Source organism: Dendrobates tinctorius, unplaced genomic scaffold (assembly GCF_039654945.1).
Source record: "Dendrobates tinctorius isolate UK_male_01 unplaced genomic scaffold, ASM3965494v1 ptg000063l, whole genome shotgun sequence".
Lineage (NCBI taxonomy): Eukaryota > Metazoa > Chordata > Amphibia > Anura > Dendrobatidae > Dendrobates > Dendrobates tinctorius.
In genome coordinates, this window is record NW_027361731.1 from 2,526,917 (window position 1) to 2,551,753 (window position 24,837).

Consider the following 24,837-nt stretch of genomic DNA (forward strand, 5'->3'; position numbering starts at 1 on the left):
CGGAGCAGTCCTATCTAATGTATTTAAACCTGATCATGTGAACAGTACCTACATGAGCAGGATTCAGAAAGGCGCTGCCCGGTATGGGCTCTTCATGTGCAAGTCCCACAAGAGAGAAGTGGGGATCTCCCAAAGCTTGCTGAGCAAGAAATAAATACATTGAAAATTAATAATTGAATTAATAATTAAATGCTATAGAAGCTGTCAGCGCTGCAGCTTCTATAACAATAACCTGAGAGACTTCCTGACATGCACTGTGCAAGACAGGAGGTCTCTCCGCTCTGGAGGCCCGGATGTTGTCCACTAATTTGCAAAAAAAAACCTTACCATTGAACATGAAATAATTGTGGCTGAGTAGAAAAAATAAAACTGACTTGATATACTCCTTCAGGGTATGTGCACACACTGCGGATTCACCTGCGGATTTTTCCGCGCGGATTTGCAGGTAATCAGCAGGTAAAATGTCCTTCGTTTTACCTGCGGGTTTCCCCTGTGTTTTGACACCTGGACAATGGAACAGGTGTCAAAACGCAGCAGAATCCGCAGAAAGAATTGACATGCTGCGGATTTGAACCCGCAGCAAATCCGAGCGGAAAAGTCCACATCATGTGCACTGCGGTTTTCAAAATCCATAGGATTGCATTGCACTGTACATTGCTTGCGGATCCGCAACTGATCGGCAGCGTCAAATCCGCTGCAGATCCGCAGCGTGTGCACATACCCTTAGCTCTAATGTACAGTATATGAGCTGTATTTGTCTAAGTGATGTTGAACAGCTAGAATAGCTACATGCTGGGGTATGGAAGTATATGGAGATGACACATCACACATTAACCATAAATATTTGTTGGACCACATAAGATTTTGAAACATTTTAAGAACATCACAAGAATCTTGTAAAAAAAATAGGAATATGTTGGACTAGTGATTGTAAAGCAGTGTCCAACCATGTGCCCAGATGTTCATTAAGTGGCAATCTTTCTTCACATTCAGGTGCACATGTTGTCGTTGAGCGCACCCCCCGGGAACCCGGAAGCCCCTACCTCCTCTCCGGAGCAACGGCGGCCGTGCTTCCCCCACTCACCCTGCAAGACCCCTGGGTCCCAGCGGTGGTGGCCTCAGGCACCGCACCAGCAGTGGCAGGGGTCTCCCCCCGCTGCCAGAACAAGGCCTGGTCGACTCTGGATTTTCATCCTGCAATCTTCTCAGGTACTGCAGAAACTTAAGGTTCCCCATCAGGGACAGGAAACCAACTGATGCGAGGGAGAGGTACCGCCCTTTTATCTGTAGGTTCCCTGTCCCTGAAGGGTGGATCCCCTCTCTCTGTGGTGCTGTCATGGGGGATAGAGAAAATTAGACATAGGTATTTTTCTAGCCTGCAACTGACAGGCACATTGTACCTGAACTCGTTAGTGAAAGCATTGTTCCTGACGAAGGGTTAAATCAAAGTATCTGGCTATTTAAATATGTAAATTAATACATTCAGTGTTCGATACTGCTAGGATTAGCACAGTAATAATAAAGAAAGCTAGCTTGTTCATGTTGCTCACAGTGCTGATTGTGAGAAGCCTGGTCACCAACCCATTGTGGGGATAAAGATATATATATATATATATATATATATATATATATATATATATATATATATATAGAGAGAGAGAGAGAGAGAGAGAGAGAGAGAGCGCGCAACTCAAGGTGGTATAATGGGAAAAATAGGTGAATGAATGAAGTTATTACCCGAGTTATAGGCAAGCAATAGTGGTAGTGAAGTCCAGTGCCTCTGCCCCTCTGGGAACATTGCATAGCTATTACCAGTTACACCTGGCTACTGTGGATTTGAGGCTCATAGGTAGGGATTACAGTTATGAAAAATTATGGGTTTTCTTTCCTTGTTAGCCCCGATGCTGAAATATGTCTCATTAATTTTGGATTTACACAAACTCCAATATTCCACATTTTCAATTTGAAATTCCAATATTCCATGTTTTCTTTTGGAGACTTTTCTGTTGCAGGTGCAACACTTTTCTTACAGGGACAAAGGTGTCTAATGTAAATGTAAAATATTTCCCTTGAAGAGATCATGTATTTCCTATGGACAAAAGGTTTCCTCCACTTCTGTGTCAACACGTCTCTATTATTTAAAAAAAAAAAAAACATTTTGTCTAATTACCTGCCATTCTGAATCTCAGACTTCCTTACAAAAGTCATCTTTCAGTCATCAGGGACTTCATGCATTTTAAGTAAGATGGTTCACATCTAAGAGACTTAAGCCTGTCATCTATTGTGTGGTGCTGCACTCTCTGACAGAAAAAAGGAGGGAGGGTGGATGTTAGTGACTTCAGAGATTTTTAATATTTTTTATGACACCTACTTTGCATAACATAACATGTTTGTATGAACATTTTCCTTAATAAGAACATGTAAAAGGCTTCTCCTCTGTGTGAATTCTTTGGTGTATAACAAGATTCCATTTCTGTTTAAAACATTTCCCACATTCTGAACAGGAAAAAGGCTTTTCCCCTGTGTGGGTTCCCTTGTGCTTAACCAAAGCTGATTTCTGGTTAAAACATTTCCCACATTCTGAACATGAAAACGGCTTCTCCCCAGTGTGGGTTCTCTTGTGCTTAACCAAAGCTGATTTCTGGATAAAACATTTCCCACATTCTGAACAGGAAAAAGGCTTTTCCCCGGTGTGTATTCTCTGGTGCTTAACCAAAGCTGATTTATGGTTAAAACATTTCCCACATTCTGAACATAAAAAAGGCTTCTCCCCTGTGTGGATTCTCTGGTGCTTAACCAAATCTGATTTCTGGATAAAACATTTTCCACATTCTGAACAGAAAAAAAGGCTTCTCCCCTGTGTGGATTCTCTGGTGCTTAACCAAATCTGATTTCTGGGAAAAACATTTCCCACATTTTGAACATGAAAAAGGCTTTTCCCCTGTGTGAGTTCGCTGGTGATTAACCAAAGCTGATTTATGGTTAAAACATTTCCCACATTCTGAACATGATAAAGGCTTCTCCCCTGTGTGGATTCTCTGGTGCTTAACAAAAGCTGATTTATGCTTAAAACATTTCACACATTCTGAACATGAAAAAGGCTTTTCCCCGGTGTGGATTCTCTGGTGCTTAACCAAAGCTGATTTATGGTTAAAACATTTCCCACATTCTGAACAGAAAAAAGGCTTCTCCCCTGTGTGGATTCTCTGGTGTTTAACCAAATCTGATTTCTGGATAAAACATTTTCCACATTCTGAACAGAAAAAAGGCTTCTCCCCTGTGTGGCTTCTCTGGTGCTTAACCAAATCTGATTTCTGGGAAAAACATTTCCCACATTTTGAACATGAAAAAGGCTTTTCCCCTGTGTGAGTTCGCTGGTGATAAACCAAAGCTGATTTATGGTTAAAACATTTCACACATTCTGAACATGAAAACGGCTTCTCCCCTGTGTGGGTTCTCTGGTGCTTAACCAAACCTGATTTCTGGTTAAAACATTTCCCACATTCTGAACAGGAAAAAGGTTTCTCCCCTGTGTGAGTTCTTTCGTGTATAAGAAGATTCCATTTCTTGTTAAAACATTTCCCACACTTGGAACAAGAAAATCTATTCTCTGCTGTGTGAAATTTGTGATGTTTAAGAAAAGACTTTTTGAGAGTAAAACTATTTCCATATTCTGATTGTGAAAATGGCTTCTTTGTTTTAGGATCAGTTTGTTTTTCAATGCTTATTTCGTGACTTTGATTTTCCTTAGTAGCTGGTAATGAATCAGAAGACGGGACCTGTTTCAAAGGATCAGATGACAGATCTTTGATGTGAAGGCATGATGGTATATCTGGAGTAATGGCATTCACTTCAATTGTATCTTGTAGGATCTCAAGATCATCAGATTTAAAAACTGAAGATGTCAGCTGTCCCTCTGATCTCCTGGTACAGTCATCTGCTAAGAATAAAACTGATTATTATTTTGGCTAAAAAATCCTTGAATTTTATATTTTTGAACATTTCTACTTAGCGTGCCATTTTTACTGACAGTTTATGTAAAAATATTTAATCATTCACCAAGACAATGAAAGTTCACAGTCTAAAAGAAAACATAAGATTAACCAGAAGAGTGTGGTGTTCAGCTGCTTGTTCATTCTGCCTCCGAAAAATAGAATACAAAAAAACAGAAAAAACACAATGTTATGTAGGTGAAAATAATACCAATAAAAACTGTACTCATCCCACAAAAACAAGTCCCCACTCAGGTTCATCATCTGTCAGTGGAGAATCAGAGGTCCACATTATTAGCACCTCAAAAGCAACATGGTTTCCATAAACCAATCCAGTAAAATCCGCTCTCCCAAAGGCAAACCTACCCTTGCTTCTGAGCCTTGCAATGTGCCTGAACCACATTTAGCATACATGTATTTGGAATTACTATAATGAGAAAAACCCACTTAATTTACGGTGTGTGTGTGTCTCCTGGAGCACAATCTGGGGACTATGTGTTGGGTAATAAAATTATATACCGTATATACTCAAGTATAAGTTGAACTGAGTATAAGCCGAGGTACCTAATTTTGCCGCGAAAAACTGGGTAAACTTATTGACTTGAGTATAAGAAGAGTATGCATTGTCCCCTCATCCTTATCCAGGTATGCATGGTCCCCGTCCCATTCTTGTATGCAAGGTTCCCCTGAGCCTGTACTTTTATGTATGACTCCCCCAACCCTATCCTTGTATGCATGGCTCATTATTCCCTATCCTTGTATGCATGGCTCCGTATCCCCTATCCTTGTATGCATGGCTCCGTATCCCCTATCCTTGTATGCATGGCTCCGTATCCCCTATCCTTGTATGCATGGCTCCGTATCCCCTATCCTTGTATGCATGGCTCATTATCCCCTATCCTTGTATGCATGGCTCATTATCCCCTATCCTTGTATGCATGGCTCATTATCCCCTATCCTTGTATGCATGGCTCATTATCCCCTATCCTTGTATGCATGGCTCATTATCCCCTATCCTTGTATGCATGGCTCATTATCCCCTATCCTTGTATGCATGGTTCCTATAAAAAACAAAAAACAACAACAACCTATTTACCTTCCCTGCAATGCTTTCCGGCGCCAGCAGCTCTTCTGGCCGAGCAATCATGTGGCTCCTCTCATTAGGGTAATGAATATTCAATCCACGCTTATGGGAATGGAAAGGCGTGAATATTCATTACCTTAATGAGCGGGGCCACGTGATTGTTCGGCAGGAAAAGCTGCTGGTGCCGGAAAAAATGAGATGCAGCAAGGGCGCGCAGGAAAGGTAAGTAGGATGTGTGCTGGAAGCCGGCGGCTATGGCTGTAACTGTGCGCGATATAAGAGATATGAATATTTACTGCCAGCACAGTGAATATTCAGTGGGGGCGCAGACTTTAGCCGCAGGCGCCGGCTTCTGCCTCCTGTGACCCGCTGATCCGCCACTCCCCCTCCCCTGCTATCTTTCTGGGACAATGACACGTATATAAGCCGAGGGGGTATGTTTTCAGCACAAAAAAAGTGTACTGAAAAACTCGGCTTATACGTGAGTATATACGGTATTTGTAATTTTCACTCTCCAATGTACACTGTGCCAATTTCGGGAAAGTTCCTGTGGAGTCAAAATAGTCACTACTTCTATAGATTAATTCACAGAGTTATAATCTCCAAAATGGAGTCACTTTATAGGGATTTGTACTGCTCTGGTTTTCTGACATTTTGGCATCAGCTCCTGCAACGTCTGCTTCTGTCACAAGGAGCCATCTTATTTATTTTGCTGCTGGTGCTGAGCCAGATGTTGGACTGAGAAGCTCTGGGCAGCGTAGACTTTGTCCAACCACTGAGATTAGGGTGCCGGGCGCTGTCCAACTGGAGTAATCTGCTCCCTGCTTCAGACAATTGGAAAACATGAGACTCTACTAAAGCTCGAAGCATATTGCTGGAAGCTGCCAGATACAACCTTGTTCACCTCTGGTTCAGTCCTCTGTGCTCAGCTCCTGGCTTGCGTATTTATTTTCTGTTTTGACCCCGTCTCGTCTACTGACTACTCTAGTGTCTTCTTACTTTGTATTTTCTATGCACTCCTGGTTCTGACCTGGCTACCTGACTATACTTTTTGCCGTCTCATACTACCGAACAGCAGTTAACTTCTTGCCCAAGCCTAGGGTTCTCTGTGAAAATACAGATCCATGTAGAGGGGTGGACAATAACAAATCTACTGGAAAGAAAAAGTGAACAATCTTCATCAGTTAAAAAAAAAAAAAAAATGAGTAACTAGTGGTGAAACCTCTCTGGAGTAATTAGAGTAAGTGGCTCAGTGGGTCTTGGCAATCTAAACTATCGTAAGGGCCAATATTTTCTATCATACGAGTTTCAAGAAGAAATGTACTTTTAAAAGAGAATTGTTTACAACAGTGTAGAGCTGATGTTTCGTAAATGTAGGTCTTGGGCATTTGAAAGACGCAAAGGAGACCTTTAAAGACTACCAGGGAGTTACAGATTCACATAAGTGAGGCTGGCCGATCCCGCCACAATCAAAGTATCATACAGAATGAACTTTAAAAAAGTATAATCGAATAAAAAAAAAACAATATTACATCCCCAACAAAAATGTATGTATGTCAGAAGAACTCCAATACTAAACCAGATTTCCCCTCATTTATGGTGGGCCATTGGAGCAACTATGAATCCTGACCAGAATAGTAGAGAACGTATTAGTGTTCCCCATTTCAGGAGAGATTGTGCAGTAATCTCAATTATTTAGGATTGAAAACAAAATATAATTTATGACGTGGAGGGAATCCATGAAACCAGGGCTCGAGCCATGCCAACACATCTCCTGCAGGTGTGAATAAATGTATATTACAGCCATCAGCCATGAACAGCTTAGAGATATATCATAGCACAGGTGTAATGTCTTTTATGTAGTTTTTATCACAATCGTTCTTGAAGTTAGTTGGTTTTAAAAGAAATTGAAAAGTCAGGATAAAGAGAAACTCCGTTGTTATCATACAGAAATTCACACTTGGCCTCACTGCACATTTAATGTAGTGGATCATAAAAGCGAAGTTTGGCCAGAAAGACTGGACCTGGTCTTGTAGGGACCATATGAGCACATTCAGCAGCACAGAAGGGAGAGAAGGTAGATTCATCCAATGTGATATCAGCGTTCTAGGAAGCCAACAGCATAATTACCCTCCGCTTTCTCTTAGCGGCCCATTATAATATTTTTCTTCAAGTGATTTTCTAAGTTGTCGGCACGATCTACGCTGTTAATTGGGCTTTTAGTTTACAGATCTGGGCAGGTAAGAATTAGCGTCTCCTAATCTTAGGGGGTAGATGGATCCTCCAGGCTATACGTTCTATAAAAAAATAGCTTTTAATGACAAAAGTCATTAGAACATTTTTGGGTGAAGGAGAATGTTGTGGTCTAGAGGAAAAATGGTGATCACACGATTGTGATACAGCCGGACTACACGACCGATAAAGCAGCCACAGCCGGTGACTGAGAAGAATCTGTGACTTCTCTGCATTTAGTGGTTACTACTCACCTGGGTAGTCATATGTAGGAATCTCCTCTTTACACCACTCATCACCCCTCACATATGTCTCTGTAGTATTAATATGGGTCAGATCTTCACCCTGAAACAAATATTGTAAAAGTCACAGACAGATGGAGAAGTCACATCTATGATCAGCTCTAATCCTGCCATCTCCACCGCTCTCATTACACAGGTATAAAACATATAACACTGGTGGATAAAACAAGACTGAGCACAAGACCTTCACAGCCGTCTACACATCATAGGGGAGATCTCATGACACCTTCTCTCCATCTACCTGAGGATCCTGAGGAACATTGGAATCTTCTTGTTTACAGTTCTGTGGAAGTAGAGGACGGGGACATCTCTCTGGTGTTGTCCTCTTACTGGATAGATCTGGAGGAAACACATACAGGGACTGAATTCATTCTTTACATACAGATAATTATAGGCCAAGTCCTGTCTATTACCTGGTGATGTGAGGGGCTGGGGAACCTCCATTATGACGTTCTTGTACAGATCTCTGTGTCCTTCTAAATACTCCCACTCCTCCATGGAGAAATAGACAGCGACATCCTGACACTTTATAGGAACCTGACACATACAATGATACTGTCATACCCCGATCCATTCATAGTGTTACTGTATAATGTCCCAGCATTCCCAGCAGTGTCACCTCTCCAGTCAGCAGCTCAATCATCTTGTAGGTGAGTTCTAGGATCTTCTGATCATTGTTGTCCTCATACATCAGGAGGTGAGGTGGAGGCCCCGTGATTGGGCTCAGGGTTCTTCCGCATCCCTCAGACACAGGGGCCTGACAGCGATCACTAGAGGTCTTCTTCACTACTGTGTAATCCTGGTTATGGAGAGACACATTAATAAATCTCACTACAGACATTTCCAGAGTCCTCACCTCTCCAGTTCTGTCCATCTGTTATTCCCATAGATAAGAATGATGTAATGTGACGTCATCAGAATCTCTCACCTCTCCAGTAAGCCGGAAGAGGATCTCTAGGGTGAGGTGTAATATCCTCTCCGCCATCTTGTCTCTGTCCATATCCATCCTTGATGGGTAAATCAGGAAAATTCTCTTATGTAGAAGATCTTCACTGAGAAGATCCGATATTGTAGACACCTGAAGAAAAAGATGAGCCAATGTAACATCATAAAAATCCTGTGTAATAATACAATTACAGGAGATAATAACGGAAACATATGAGGAGATTTATTATTTTACAGTGTTTAGTTTACTTCTGTATAGAGAAAGCAGAAAATCTGTGTGTGGTAGCCCTTTGGATACAAAACCAAACTTTTCACCCAGTTTGAGTGAAATTTTGCACGGCCCAGACTAAAAATACTGCGAACGTTAAAACTCAAAATATCCCCCCTTCAGATTTGGCTGTCAGAATTTAGACTCTATAGAGATAAAGGAGAAAATGTGTGTCTGTGTGTTGAATGTAAAATGATAGTTGTTGGCCAAAAGGTCCTTAAGATTTAGAGGGACAGCGCCCAAAGAGTTACTCTTAAAGGGGCAGCAACTATAGCTTCTAAGGTGGGGCAACCTGATAAGCTACTCTAAAGTCTGTAATTATAGCACACTATATACAGTCATATGTTAAAGTTTGGGCACCCCTATTAATGTTAACCTTTATTCTTTATAACAATTTTGGTTTTTGCAATAGCTATTTCAGTTTCATATATCTAGTAACTGATGGACTCAGTTATATTTCTGGATTCAAATGAGGTTTATTGTACTAACAGAAAATGTGCAATCTGCATTTTAACAAAACTTGACCGGTGCAAAAGTATGGGCACCTCAACATAAAAGTGACATTAATATTTCGTAGATCCTCCTTTTGCAAAAATAACAGCCTCTAGTCGCTTCCTGTAGCTATTAATGAGTTCCTGGATGAAGGTAATTGTGACCATTCCTGTTTACAAAACAATTCCAGTTCAGTTAAGTTTGATGGTCGCCGAGCATGGACAGCCCGCTTCAAATCATCCCACAGATGTTCAATGATATTCAGGTCTGGGGACTGGGGATGGCCATTCCAGAACATTGTAATTGTTCCTCTGCATGAATGCCTGAGTAGATTTGGAGCGGTGTTTTGGATCATTGTCTTGCTGAAATATCCATCCCCTGCGTAACTTCAACTTCGTCACTGATTCTTGCACATTATTGTCAAGAATCTGCTGCTACTGAGTTGAATCCATGCGACCCTCAACTTTAACAAGATTCCTGGTGCCGGCATTGGCCACACAGCCCCAAAGCATGATGGAACCTCCACCAAATTTTTCTGTGGGTAGCAAGTGTTTTTCTTGGAATGCTGTGTTTTGTAGCCTCCATCCATAATGCCTTTTTGTATGACCAAACAACTCAATCTTTGTTTCATCAGTCCACAGGACCTTCTTCCAAAATGTAACTGGCTTGTCCAAATGTGCTTTTGCATACCTCAGGCGACTGTTTGTGGCGTGCTTGCAGAAACGGCTTCTTTCGCATCACTCTCCCATACAGCTTCTGCTTGTGCAAAGTGCGCTGTATTGTTGACCGATGCACAGTGACACCATCTGCAGCAAGATGATGCTGCAGGTCTTTGGAGGTGGTCTGTGGATTGTCCTTGACTGTTCTCACCATTCTTCTTCTCTGCCTTTCTGATATTTTTCTTGGCCTGCCACTTCTGGGCTTAACAAGAACTGTACCTGTGTTCTTCCATTTCCTTACTATGTTCCTCACAGTGGAAACTGACAGGTTAAATCTCTGAGACAACTTTTTGTATCCGTCCCCTGAAAAGCTATGTTGAATAATCTTTGTTTTCAGATCATTTGAGAGTTGTTTTGAGGAGCCCATGATGCCACTCTTCATAGGAGAATCAAATAGGAGAACTACCTGCAAGTGGCCACCTTAAATACCTTACTCATGATTTGATACACCTGGCTATGAAGTTCAAAGCTCAATGAGGTTACAAAACCAATTTAGTGCTTCAGGAAGTCAGTAAAAACTAGTTTGGAGTGTTCAAATCAAGAAAATGATAAGGGTGCCCATACTTTTGCACCGGTCAAATTTTGTTTAAATGCAGATTGCACATTTTCTGTTAGTACAATAAACCTCATTTGAATCCAGAAATATAACTGAGTCCATCAGTTCTTAGATATATGAAACTGAAATAGATGTTGCAAAAACCAAAATTGTTATAAAGAAAAAAGGTTAACATTAATAGGGGTGCCCAAACTTTAACATATGACTGTATATACAGCTCTGGCAAAAGTTAAGAGACCACTGCACAGTTTTATAAAAATCAGCTTCTCTACATGTCCGACAGCCATTCCATTCCAGTTTCAGTTGAATTCCGACCAGAGTACACCTCATTCTACTTAATGTGCTTCTGATTAGGTGATCACCTCAACCAAATCTTTTTTTAACAAAGCATAGTATAAAAAAACCCTGCTGTGGTGTTCACAATCATCTTGCAATCAGACAAGCTGGATGGCAAAAAAAGTGCTAGTAATATCCCAAAAGTAATAGGAATTAAAAAATAACTTTTAACCATGCCAAAGGAGTTGAAAAGAAAAGTCTTGAGTGAGGAAAAGAAGGGCTCAATTCTGGCTTTACTAGCAGAGGGATACAGTGAGCATCATGTTGCCAGCAACCTTAAAATTGCTAAGACGGCAGTCCATTGCAACAAAGTCAAGCAGCAGACTTTGGGGACAACAAAGCTAAAAGACCGGCAGAGGGCAAAAACGACTCTCCACTGACCGGGATGACCATCATTTTATTCGAATGTCACTCAACAACTGCAGGAGGACATCAAGTGAAGGAATAAAAAATGGCAGCTGAGGTGAAGTGCACGGCAAGAACAGTTTGTAACAAGCTTCTAGAGGCAGGGCTCAAGTCATGTAAAGCTAGAAAAAAGCCTTTCATCAATGAGACGCATAGGAGAGCCAGGCTGACGTTTGCCAAAAACCATAAGGATTGGACCATAGAGGACTGGAGTAAGGTAATCTCTGATGTGTCTAATTTTCAGCTTTTCCCAACACCTGGTCGTCTAATGGTTAGAGACGGAGACCTGGAGAGGCATACAAGTCACGGTGTCTTTGCACCCACAGTGAAATTTGGTGGAGGATCGGTGATGATCTGGGGATGCTTCAGCAAAGCTGGAATTGGGCAGGTTAATCTTTGCGATGGACGTATGAATCAAGCCGCATACAAGATTATCCTGGAAAAACAGTTGATTCCTTCTGCTCAGGCACTGTTCCCCAACTCTGAGGACTGGTGTTTCCAGCAGGACAATGCGCCATGCCACACAGCTAGGTCCATCAATGTGTGGATGAAGGACCACCACATCAAATCCCTGTCATGGCCAGCCCAATCTCCAGACCTGAACCCCACTGAAAACCTCTGGAATGTAATCAAGAGGAAGATGGATAGTCATAAGCCATCAAACAAAGAAGAGCTGCTTACATTTCTGTACCAGGAGTGACATAAGGTCACCCAAAAGCAGTGTGAAAGACTGGTGGAAAGCAGCCAAGACACATGAAAGCTGTGATTAAATATCATGGTTATTCCACAAAACATTGATTTCTGAACTCTTCCTGAGTTAAAACATTAGTATTGTTGTTTCTAAATGATTATGAACTTGTTTTCTTAGCATTATTTGAGGGCTGCAAGCACTCTGCATTTTTTTGTTATTTTGACCATTTCTCATTTTCTGAAAATAAATACAAAATTTAGTGATTGGAAATTTGAAGACATGTTGTCAGTAGTTTATAAAATAAAAGAGCAATTCACATTTTACTCAAACATATAGGTATAAAGAGAAAAATCAGACAAACTAAAAATTTTGCAGTGGTCTCTTAATTTTTGCCAGAACTGTATATTTCTGAAAATTGCCTCACAGTAAGATCGTTCTGGTTACCTATAGCAACCAAATTGCATCTTTCAGCAGTGAAACTATGGAGATAGCTGAGCTCTGATTGGTTGCTATGGACAACTAGAACAGTATGACTGTGAGGCAGTCACACATTTTCTGCTTTATATGTATACATTCACCTTTTATATCTTTGATCAGTTTGAGGTGATTACTAAGGGTCATATTAATAAGAACTGTTTTTAAAATGCCACCCAAAAAATGGCCATCTATTGGGCAAGTTAATCCAAAAGCCAAGAAAGCAAAATCTTCTCAAACAGCTGAGACAGGAGAACAACGCAAATCTCATCTTAAAGGTAAAGAGATGAGACAGGCTGAATCAAGGGATGTGGAAACATCTGAACAAAAGGATGAACATCATCAAAACGACGGCATATGACATATTCAAGTTATGCAAAGACGTAGGCAGACTGACTTGAGTTTGGAAGGGCTTCACTACGACCCAATTCAGGACTGTAGGTCACATCTGAAAGTCTTAATAAGCAAAATGGACATAATATGAGAACACTGTCAAGCAAAAAAGTTTAACTTTACGTCGCCTGTTATGTGGTGGACAACTGGTAAAGTCAGTTTGCCACCTTTATCTCTACCTCCCGAACCACTTTTTTCATACATGTCGGGAACAACTCATGAGTCTAAGCATTTACTGCAAATTATTAGGAGACACAATCCATCTTTCCAGATGACATCCTTTGGTATGACAGTTGGACCTAAGGAAGCTGCATTTATGCCGACTTTTAAAGCAAAGGAACAAATATATCACAAAATAGGTCTGATGCTTCCTGTAGCAAATCAAAACCCAACATTTTTATAAGTTTACTGTTTGGGAGATGAACAGATGCGAGCTGATCGATGTTATGAAGCTATACCTGAGACACAGGTGTGCACGAGTATGCTCAGGACGACATGACATATGTTCGGATATACGGCCGTCCAGATTTGATTATAACAGTTACGTGTAATGCAACTTGGCCTGAGATAAGGGAAGAGCTTCTGAATGGTCAGTGCCCATCTGATTAACATGATTTAAAGGGAACCTGTCAACAGGATTGTGCACAGTAACCTACAGACACTGTCAGGTTGGCGCCGTTACACTGATTACAATGATACCTGGTGATGAAATCCGTCTTGCGGTTGTTGTTTAAACTTTATTTGCAATTTTCAGTTAATGATATACTCGTGCTCCGGGGCGGCCTGTGAGCGGCTCTTTATGTGCTGCTCTGCTTACATATTCATCTGTATGGCTTATGACAGGTCATTGATCCCTCGCTGACCTGCTCCCTATTTTACATACTGAATATAAATGTTTTAAAAAATAAATAAATTCACATTCAGCAGTCAGGTGCTGGCGGCGGCGACGCCTGCACTGTAGCATGATCGCATCTATAATGTCCATTTAACTATTTTTTTTGGCGATATAAACTTATTCAGAAAAAAAACAAAAATTCTCAAAATTGCGCTGGCCGCGCCTTTGCAGTAGCATCTATCGGCGATCCCAAGGACGCTACTGCACAGGTGCAGGCAGCGCCACTTTGTTAGAGGGAAAAAAAATTGACTCCACCAAGATGGCATCGGCAGCACCTGTGGCGTAGCATCTATCAGATCGCCAATAGATGCTACTGCACAGGTGCGGCTGACGCCATTTTGAGAGAGAATTTTTATTTTTTTCTCAATACATTGATATCACCAAATAAAATACCAAATATACTCGAGTATAAGCTGACCCACCTAACTTTGCCATGGAAAACTGGGTAAGCTTATTGACTAAAGTATAATCCGGATATGTATTGTCCCCTCATCCCTGTCCTGCTATGCTTGGCTTCCCCCATCCTGTCCTGGTATGTATGGCTCACCCCGTCCGTTGTATGCATGGCTCCCCCCCGATCCCATCGTTGTATGCAAGGCTCCACCCGTCCCATCGTTGTATGCATGGCTCACCCTCTCCCGTCCTAGTATGCATGCTTCCTATTCCAAAAAAAAAAAACATCCTACTCGCCCTCCTCCAGCGTGCCTTCGCAGCATCTCGTTGGTTCCAGCGCCGGCAGCTCTTCCTGTGCTGAGCGATCATGTGGCACCACTCATTTAGGTAATGAATATTCCCTCCACGCTTATGGGAGTGGAAACGCGTGCATATTCATTACCGTAATGAGCGGTGCCACGTAATCGCTCAGCACAGGAAGAGCTGCCGGCACCGGGACCAATGGAGAAGCTGCGACGGCGCGGAGGAGGGTGAGTATGATGTCTTATGGAAGCCGGCAGCTGCAGCTCTCACTGCTATAAGAGAAATGAATATTCATTTCTCTTTTGCAGCGGCACAGCTACAACTGCAGCCGCCGACTCCTGCCGCTGCTCACCCTCCCCCGCTGGCTTACTTGGCAATGACTTGTGTATAAGCCGAGGGGGGCAATTTCAGGACAAAAAAATGTGCTGAAAAACTCAGCTTATACACGAGTATATACGGTAATTAAATTGACATTATAGATGCAATCATGATATAGCGCAGGCGTCGCCACAGGCACCTGCCTGCTGAATGTGCATTTATTTTTTTCAAAACATATTATATTCAGTATGTAAAATATGGGGCAGGTCCCTGAGGAGTCAGTGACCTGTCAGAAGCCATCAGTATGAATATGTAAGCCGAGCACCACATAAAGATAGAATAAGTTCTAGATCAGGACTGTATGGCTGGTGAAAAGGACGGGTACTGGACAGGAAACAGACAAGATACGTTCAGGAACACAGGACGGACTCGGGTACAGGATCACACAGGTTCAGGTTTAGACTGCACTGGTGAGGGTAGCGGTATAGGTGGGCACAAGACAGATCAAGATCTGGTAGATGCAGGATGGGGTCAGGAGTAGGTTACAGAAGGATAATAATAATAATTTTATTTCTATAGCGCCAACATATTCCGCAGCACTTTACATTATAGAGGGGACTTCTACAGACAATAGACATTACAGCATAACAATAACACATAGGTCAAAACAGATACCAAGAGGAATGAGGGCCCTGCTTGCAAGCTTACAATCTAGAAGGGAAAACGGGAGACACGAAAGGTGGTTGGTAACAATTGCTTTTATTGTTCTGACCAGCCATAGTGTAAGTATCAGGTGTTCCTCTTGCTGCATGAACCAGTTAACAGTCTAAATATGTAACAGTACAGACACAGAGGGCTATTAAGTGCAAAAAGCATGTGAGAACATGATGCGAGGAACCTGGATATGGTAAAAAATTTTGAATGAGCCACACAGGGATATTTAGGTTAATGCGTTGAGGCGATAGGCCAGTCTGAACAAATGCGATTTTAGGGCACGCTTAAAACTGTGGGGATTAATCGTACTGACCGGGGTAGTGCATTCCAAAAAATTGGCATAGCACGTGAAAAGTCTTGGAGATGGGAGTGGGAGGTTCTGATTATTGAGGAGGCACATGATCAGGTTCAAACAGGGCAAGCATGAGGGACAGGGTCAGGTTAAGGAAGCACAGGTACAGAGACCTTACAACTAACTAGCAGAAAACACACTGATTACTAAAATTGCTAAGGTACCTCCCAATAATTGAGGGTGCCTTAAATATCAAACGTCTCTGTCATGCAACGTGAAGGAAAGGCTAAGTGTAGTACGAAGGGATAAGGGAATGAGAACCAACACTAGGGAAGGGGGGAGTGGAGACCATCTAGACAGATTTAACATCACTCTGTCTGCCCTATCGTCCCTACATAGGTTCTACACCTATCGCCGAGCAGGATACTTAATCCTTGCCTGACCCTGGCAATAAGTCCTGCATCGGGAAGGACAGGATAATCGCTAGTCAATCCCCACTGCCACTAAAGACAGCTAGGATACACAATACAAGGGGAAACTTAGCTTGAGTAGACTCAGCGAGAATCACGGTCGTCCTTCAAACTCCAAAGAGGACGCTAGCCGCCTGCTGCAGCTCCAAGCCTCAACAGGGAAGTGCAAATAGAAAATATCACCCAGCAGCAAGTAAACCAACACTCAGGTCCAGGTGTGGCCATTAGCACTGGGGGTGGTGGCCACTCGTCTGCAAAGCAAACTACTGAGACCTTCTGCAGATGGATGCAGTGCAAAGGTCTGCTGCCTCTGACACATCCGTGACAGTCTCGCTGCTATTGGCTGAGGATGTTTTCAGACGTGCAAATGATGCCCCTATAATTGGCAGGGAGCGCGTGCCCGGAGCACACTCCCAGGAGACCGGCATCACACAACCGACTATAATTCATCTCAGCGTCCATCTAGAAAATGGACAAGTCTATTTCACTACCAGCAATGCAGAGGAAAGAGCGGCTCCACCACCTGACACTACACAGTGGAGGATTATAATGAGGTCAATTTGGGCAGTTGCCCCGGGCCCAGTGGGGTTAAGGGGCCCACAGCCCAGGCCAGTAAATTGCCCCATTATAATCCGCCACCGCACGCCACACGACTGCACCGACCGACCTCTTAGGCCGGTTTCACATTAGCGCATTTTCAGCGCGCGCACGGCCGGGGGTAGCTCCGCCCCCGAGCCGGCTCTCTGCCCGGCGTGCCCGCCCCTTGCTTGTAGCGCCGCCTACTAGCGGACAGCGGCGCCTGCGATCGGTGCACCCTATCTTTAGCATAGGGTGCGCAGATCGTGCGCAGGCCGTGCGCTAGTTGCGCTTTGACCTGCGCTGCGCACTGTTGACGGTGCGCCGTGCGCGCCAAAATCAAACTTTTCGGATTTTGGCGCGCACGGTGCACCGTCAAAAGTGCGCAGCGCAGGTCAAAGCGCAACTAGCGCACGGCCTGCGCACGATCTGCGCACCCTATGCTAAAGATAGGGTGCGCCGATCGCAGGCGCCGCTGTCCGCTAGTAGGCGGCGCTACAAGCAAGGGGCGGGCACGCCGGGCAGAGAGCCGGCTCAGGGGCGGAGCTACCCCCGGCCGTGCGCGCGCTGAAAATGCGCTAATGGGAAACCGGCCTTAGGCTGACAGTTCCGCTCCGCCCCGCCCCTTTCTTCCTCTTGCACAGACGAGACCGTACGTCATGACGTCACGTGACGTACGAGTCCGACGTGCAGAGGACGTTGAAAAGACCGCGAGGTGAGGCACAGTCAGATGCGCAGCCCGCCTCAGTCTTACCTCACTCGGCCATAGAGGATCTGAAGACTGAGGAGAGCTGGCTGCTGCAGTGCTGACAACCTGCTCCTGGCTGTGCTGCTTGCTTGATTCTGCCGGGATCCTCTGAGTCCTGCTCCAGGAGGATCCAGGGCAGAAAAACACTTCCTTGGCAATTGCAGACAGGCTGACTGAGTCTGAGACTGACTTGTGACTCATTGCCGCCCGTGACCCGCCGACCTTCATCTCCTGTTATCTCCTGGGCCGTTGCCTCAGCCTGCAATAAAGGGAGTCTGAGGAGAGAGGTACTGTCCATCCCCCAATGCTGACACGCAGCACAGGGAACGTGAGTGAGTGATCAGTCCTCCTGACTAGTCCTGCCCTGCTGCAGCAGCTGCCTGTGGCAGTGCTCTGTGTGTGCACTGTCTGCTGCCAGCCAGACCTCCTGGTGGCTGCTGAATGACAGAGAGGACTCAGTTTCAGTCTCTCAGACTCATTGAGTGTAAAAAAAAAAAAAGAATCCTAAGTAATTAAATGATTTGTGTACTCAGGTTGGCTTCAGACTTGCTGATGCCTCCACAGCATTCTGCGGAGGGCATCCGCAATCCCACCGCAGCTCCATCTGTATCATGGAACGCACGGTGGCTGCAAACAGCTGCGCGTTCCTATTGCCGGCAATGAGTGATTTGTGCGCATGCGGATGCTTGTGCACAAATCACACACTCTCGTCCACGCTGAGAATGTGACATGTCGTGTTCTCGAGAGTATGTGATTTGTGCGCAAGCATCCGCATGCGCACAAATCACTCATTGCCGGCAATGGGAACGTGTGGCTGTCTGCAGCCATCTGCAGATACCGTGCGTCCCATGATACAGATGGGCCTGCGGTTGGCTTGCGGACATCTTGCAGATGCCCTCCACAGAACGCTGCAAGTGTGAACCCAGCTTAAAGGCCCCGTTACACGCCGCGATGTTGCTGGAGATCTCATGAACGCGCACATCGCTGCAACATCGCTGAGGAGAAGTCGCTGAAGACTCTCCTGCGATGTTGCTCGCAGAGCTGCGTTCAGTGATCCAGCGATCCTGCGGGTGATTCCGGTAGCTATCTTTATCATGGCACTTCCTCTGCAGAGTTGCCTCTTAGATCGCTATTGCAGTGTCACACGCAGCGATGCGCCAGGTTGCTGGAGTTGATATCGCCAGGATCCCCAACATGCACAGAAACCTGTCAACTCCAACCACCAACTTATCAGGGTTGAAATCGTCCTGTTACACGCAGCGATGCACTGGCAATGTCGCTCAAGCCCTGACGCAGGAGCAATGTCGCCAGCGATATCGCTGTGTGTGACGGATCCTTTACGGCCCTTTCACATCTGAATTTTTTTCGAATTGCGGCAGATTCACCACATCTGCTGCCTAACGGCCGCACTTCTGGCGCACTTGTGCCAAGCCCCATGCATTGTCTATAGGGCTTGCGGTCGGGTGTGGCAAGTTTAATTCTGCCGGATGCGGCAGATCCAGCACTTGCAACAGTGAAGGAAAACTGCTGCTGACCACGTTGTTTTTCACGAACGCAAGTGCCGGATCTGCCGCATGTGGCAGAACCGCACTTGCCGCACCCGACCGCAAGCCCCATAGACAATGCATGGGGCTTGCCACATGTGTGCGGCAAGTGCAGCCGTTAGGCAGCAGATGTGGTAAATCTGCTGGATCTGCCGCAATTTGAAAGAATTAATGATGTTAAAGAGGCTTAACTAAGGCTGCTTTCACATCAGCGTTTAGCTGATGTTTGCGGCCGATCCGGCAGGTGACACCACATGTGCTGGATCGTCCGCCTAACTGGGCAGATCCGGCACTTGCGGACGCGAAAAAAAAACGCTGTAAGCTGTGTTTTTTTTTCGCGGCCGTAAGTGCCAGATCTGCCGCACCCGACAGAACTGCACTTGCTGCACCAGACCGCAAGCCCCATAGACAACGCATGGGGCTTGCCGCATCTGGGCTGCAAGTCGGCCGTTAGGCGGATGAACTGGCGCCACCTGCTGGAATGGCCACACATAAGCTAAACCGCTGATGTGAAAGGCCCCTTAATCAGTGGAGTGGTGAGGGAGGGTGAGGAGACAATACGGGACAGAGGACTGTCTGTCGTGAAACTACATGGGGCAAATGTACCCCTTGTAAACTGTGCCCCCCCTCTTGGATAACACAAAAGCATGTGAAATTGCTGTACATGCTGTATCATGTGCCACTCTTAAGTGGCCATCTTCCTTGGATCATGTATGCATGGAGTCCATACATACATACATACATTAGTCAAGCAAAATATCCACATAGTGGGGCACATTCAGCATGTAGAGGTATTTCACATGTCTATACAAGGATGGAGGGGTAGTGGGTGTGCACGTTGTGTATTTGGTGAGTTTGTAACTTATTATTTGTAAGGTCTTGTGCAGATGTTCAGTATTTGGTCAGTTTGTCCCTCAGTATTTGTAAGGCCTCGTGCACACGCTGAGTATTTGGTGAGATGTTACCTCAGTATCTGTAAGGCCTCGTGCACACGCTGAGTATTTGGTGAGTTGTTACCTCAGTATCTGTAAGGTCTCGTGCACACGCTGAGTATTTGGTGAGCTTTTATCTCAGTATCTGTAAGGCCTCGTGCACACGCTGAGTATTTGGTGAGTTGATACCTCAGTATTTGTAAGGCCTCGTGCACACGCTGAGTATTTGGTGAGTTGTTACCTCAGTATCTGTAATGCCTCGTGCACACGCTGAGTATTTGGTGAGTTGTTACCTCAGTATCTGTAAGGCCTCGTGCACACGCTGAGTATTTGGTGAGTTGTTACCTCAGTATTTGTAAGGCCTCGTGCACACGCTGATGCTGCATTATAAGACGCAGGCTATTATGCCCTGAATGCTCCTGTGCACAGAATAAACAACTTGTAAAAATCTAGCGCCCTGTATTCTAACCTGTTACCAGTCCAAAATTCTTGCTTGCACATTGGTCCACCTAGTGTCACGTCACCCACTCAGCTAAGGTCCACGCCCCCAGGACCTACTGTATAACCAGTCCCAGATACAAAAGGTGTATACTGCTGAGCTAATGTTCCCCTTGTATTCCAGACTCTGCAATTCCCTCCTCCACCTGTGACTAGAGAGGCACTGCACCTTCAACTTGGGGTGCAGTACCCCCCTGTGGCGCCTCGCCATAGGGGTGCCACACTTTTGATAACTGTGCTAATGAGCGCGGCCGCAAAACGCATGCCCACAAAATCGCGGGAAATGCACACTGTGTGAGCGTCGCGTATTGTTTTGTGATGTCTATTTTTTTGAGTCTCTCGTTCTTCCACTAACGTTATCTTTTTGGGGTCTTTTATCTACAGGAACTTTTCTCATGACTTGAATAATGAAGGGAAAGGGGTCAGGAGGCAAGACAAAGAACGAAGCTGCTGGATAAAGACAAAGCTAAAGAGGAACAGAGACCCAGCAACTTTCTAGTAAGTGTATGCTCATACCACGTACACACACCAAAGCCATTAGGTGTATACAGATATTAGAAACTTAGGCCAGTTTCAAATCATGATTTCTGAGCTTCCAAGTGTATCCGTTTCAAATCGGATACACTCGGATCTGAATTCGGCTCCCATGTACCCCTATGGAGATCAGATAGGATGTGTGCCTTTTGGCATCCAATTTTTGCACCATCCGATCCTGTCCGATTTAGTCACGGACACAAAATCGTAGCCTGCTGCGATTTGGTGTCCGTGCCTCAAATTGGACAGCATCGGATCCGTGCCGATCCGACCACCGATAAAATGTGAGCCTATGGACATCCGATCAGAGTTTACCTCAGATCTGATGTCGGCTCCGTGAGCCCTGTCTGTCCGAGTCCTCCCTGTTCTCCTTCCTCCATCTCCTCTATTCTGCTCCCCCCCCCTGCTATTCTATTCTGTCACCCTGCTACTCTTCCCTGTTCTATTCCCTATCCTGTCCCGTGTTCTCTCCCCTCTTTTTGTTTAAAAAAAAAATAAAATCTCCTCCTGGAGGATACATCACCTTCCCGCCAGCTCCGGGGATGCAACCGTCACCATCAGGGGAGAAGAACCTCTGGTGATGTCACAGGGGCGATCAGCTGACCTGTCATGTGATCGGCTCTGTGACATCACCAGAGGTCCTTTAGCCTCGATGGAGACTGTGGCATCCCCGGAGTTGGCGGAAGGTGATGTATCCTCCAGGAGGAGATTTTTTTTTTTTAACACACGGAGGGAGAAAACAGATGACAGGATAGGGAATAGAACAGGGAAGAGGATAAAGGAGAGGAGGGAAGAAGATGGAGGAGGCAGGAGCAGGGAGAGACAGGGACCACAGGATCCACACGGAACCTGCATAGACTCGGATACAGGTGGCTATTTGCCATCTGAATGCAGGGATCCGTGTGGATCTGTGGCTGTTTGTGGGATCTTGCAAAAACTCAGATCCCCACGGACAGCCACAAAATCGTGGCCTTATAGTTCTTGCTTTATTTCTTTTAGGTATTCAATACTCAAGTACATACCATTGTGCGCTTCCTCTGGAAAGTACCAGCCAAACTGTAAGTTCTTCCCAAAAAACACACACAGGCTGACACAGCATCAATGTTTAGTTTACTAAATGATTCCTTCTCTTAGGCTGGTTTCACATTCGCGTTAAAACAACGCTGCGCCCTGCGTCGTTAAGCCCCGCCCTGAGCCGGCTCCCTGCCCGCCCCATCCGGGATCACCGCCTACTTTCGCATTTGCACGCATGCGATCGGCGCACCCTATCTTTAGCATAGGGTGCGCAGATCATGCGCTGCCAGTGTGAAAGTAGCGTGCTGCGCACTCTTGACGGTGCGCCGTGCGCGCCGAAATGCAATAATATTATATTGCTAAAGGAGCTACTTTTTTCCAAAATTCTGAGGCAGACTTGCACAACTCTGCTGTGCTTACCACTGGTAACCATCATAGGTACTGTAATAAAAAATGCTTCACACATGTAAACCCCAAAACTAATGAAATTTCCTCACGAAATGTTTGCTCCAAATTTGGCTTTTTGTCTAATTTGTCAAAACTTTCTCCATTGGAGACTAAAGAGGCTGGAAGCAATCTTGTTTGTTCATATCCTGAAGACCTAATGCCTGGTGCAACCGAAACAGAGCTAGTTCAGTTTTCAACATTTTTATCCACCTCCTTTATAAGAGAGAAGACAGGAAAAAACGAATTGTCTGAACCGAATTTGTTCCTACTTCTACACGAACATAATTTAACTCAGACATTTTGTAACACTGAAATTATACTCAGGATATATTTGAGTATGATGGTGTCAAACTGTACTGGCGAAAGGTCTTTTTCCAAACTCAAAAGAATAAAAAATGAGCTAAGGAGCCAAATGGGCCAAGAGCGGTTAAACCACCTTTCTCTTTTAAGCATTGAATGCAAACTTTTGAAAACCCTTGACGTATCCAAAATAATTGATGAATACAGCGCAAAGAAATGCAGGAAAAAAATGTGTTAATTTAAGCTAAAAAAAGGCTTATTGAGGGTTTTACATTCCGATGACACATACATTAAAAGCGTTATGTTACCCAAAGCAGGAAGAGATGATTATAATGCATATAGAAATAAGGAGGGAGGGGGAATGTTTACTGTGGGAAAAGCATCCTGATAATATATTTGAATACTGACTTTCATCAGACTTTGTGAATTACTTTTACTTGTATCAAAGACTTTATCTAGTGTTTGGTATATGGTATTTTGTGTACTGTATTACACCATGTTCCAAATTATTATGCAAATGTTCTTTTTCTCTGATTTTCCAAAATGGTCGTTGCAAATGACAGTCAGTGTAATAACAGTCACTTAATATATACCACCAATGCATTTGACACTGAAAAAGAACACTTGCATAATAATTTGGAACATGGCGTAGTACTGATGCACCTGAAACTAATGGTGCTGTGCTTGATTTTAGATATTTTCAGAGGATACTTGAATATATAGTTTCTGGTAAATGTGTGTGTATAAGTAATATTTATATAAGTTATGCATTTGACACTTTTGTCATTGATATGACTGTATTGTAATAGGAATGTGACAATTTCAATGTATTTTCCACTGTTTAAGTTGCACTTTTGATGAGAAACCTGTGAAAATTGTCAATCTTGTTTACAGATTAAAATTGGACTGTTCTATACTATGGCTTAAATTTTTTATTTTTTTTCTCTTCCTAAATGAAGGGTAAATTAACTAGATCAATGGATGGTTGACAGGTTATAGCTTCACTCAGCAACAATTTTTCTGGAATAATCTATTTCAGGTATATCGTGACCCCCGTCACGTGACGAGGGGGGCCCACAGAGTCTGAACTGCCCCGGGCCCTGGCTACCCTTAATCCACCCCTGACACTTCATAACTTTAGATGGAGGCGGACGGCTCGATCAGCACTAGGATCGCCCTGAATCTAGCGCTCCTGGAAACTCCCGTCTGTAAGATCACTGACGGCTCAGGAAAAGAGAAAGTGGTACAGACGGTTAATGTACCATGGAGCACAAGAAAGTGGTCGAGACTCCAGATCGCACCGTGAGAGATCTGCGGGATCCAATCACTTAATGGGGGAATTGTTCTACTTCCTGCAGATGACTCCTGCCAAACATTACCTGATCTCAAGGAGCAACTCCAGCAGAGGAGCAGAATGGCTGCTCTGTACACAGGACCTGTGATGAGGTCACCGGAGGGGAGGAGTCAGGGGTCACATGATCAGGGGCCTCAGTGTGTGCAGGACTCTGCTGTGCTGGTTGTCATAGTGCTGGATGAGGGGGAAGTTTATGTGTGGGGTCAGGAGGGGTTTACAGTGTGGATGCAGCAGAGCCGTGTGTGTGCGAGGTGTACGGAGCGGAGCCGCCTGTGTACGAGGTGTACGGAGCAGAGCCGCGTGTGTACAAGGTGTACGGAGTGAAGCCGTGTGTGTGCGAGGTGTACGGAGGGGAGCCGCCTGTGTACGAGGTGTACGGAGCGGAGCCGCCTGTGTACGGAGTGGAGCCGCCTGTGTACGGAGTGGAGCCGTGTGTGTACGAGGTGTATGGAGCGGAGCCGTGTGTGTACAAGGTGTACAGAGCGGAGCCGTGTGTGTACAAGGTGTACAGAGCGGAGCCGTGTGTGTACAAGGTGTACGGAGTGGAGCCGTGTGTGTACGAGGTGTACGGAGTGGAGCCGTGTGTGTACGAGGTGTACGGAGCGGAGCCGTGTGT

General features: G+C 44.7%; 1 protein-coding gene and 1 long non-coding RNA gene across 2 annotated transcripts in view; one reads left to right on the forward strand and one right to left on the reverse strand.

The window, feature by feature from the left end:
- Nucleotides 1-1,203, forward strand: part of LOC141094188 (uncharacterized) — a 65,074-nt gene extending 63,871 nt beyond the window's left edge. The window contains exon 4 of the long non-coding RNA XR_012233025.1: nt 994-1,203. This is a non-coding gene — a long non-coding RNA (uncharacterized lncRNA). The remainder of the gene's footprint in view (nt 1-993) is intronic.
- Nucleotides 1,204-2,329: 1,126 nt separating this feature from the next.
- On the reverse strand, nt 2,330-24,383 carry LOC141094153 (uncharacterized). The gene is given in 8 exon segments (XM_073579905.1): nt 2,330-2,845; nt 2,847-3,937; nt 7,563-7,653; nt 7,852-7,949; nt 8,024-8,147; nt 8,230-8,409; nt 8,539-8,688; nt 24,247-24,383. Coding segments are annotated over 7 exon segments (2,100 nt in total). The 5' UTR covers nt 8,617-8,688; nt 24,247-24,383; the 3' UTR covers nt 2,330-2,407.
- Between the last annotated feature and the right edge of the window lie 454 nt (nt 24,384-24,837).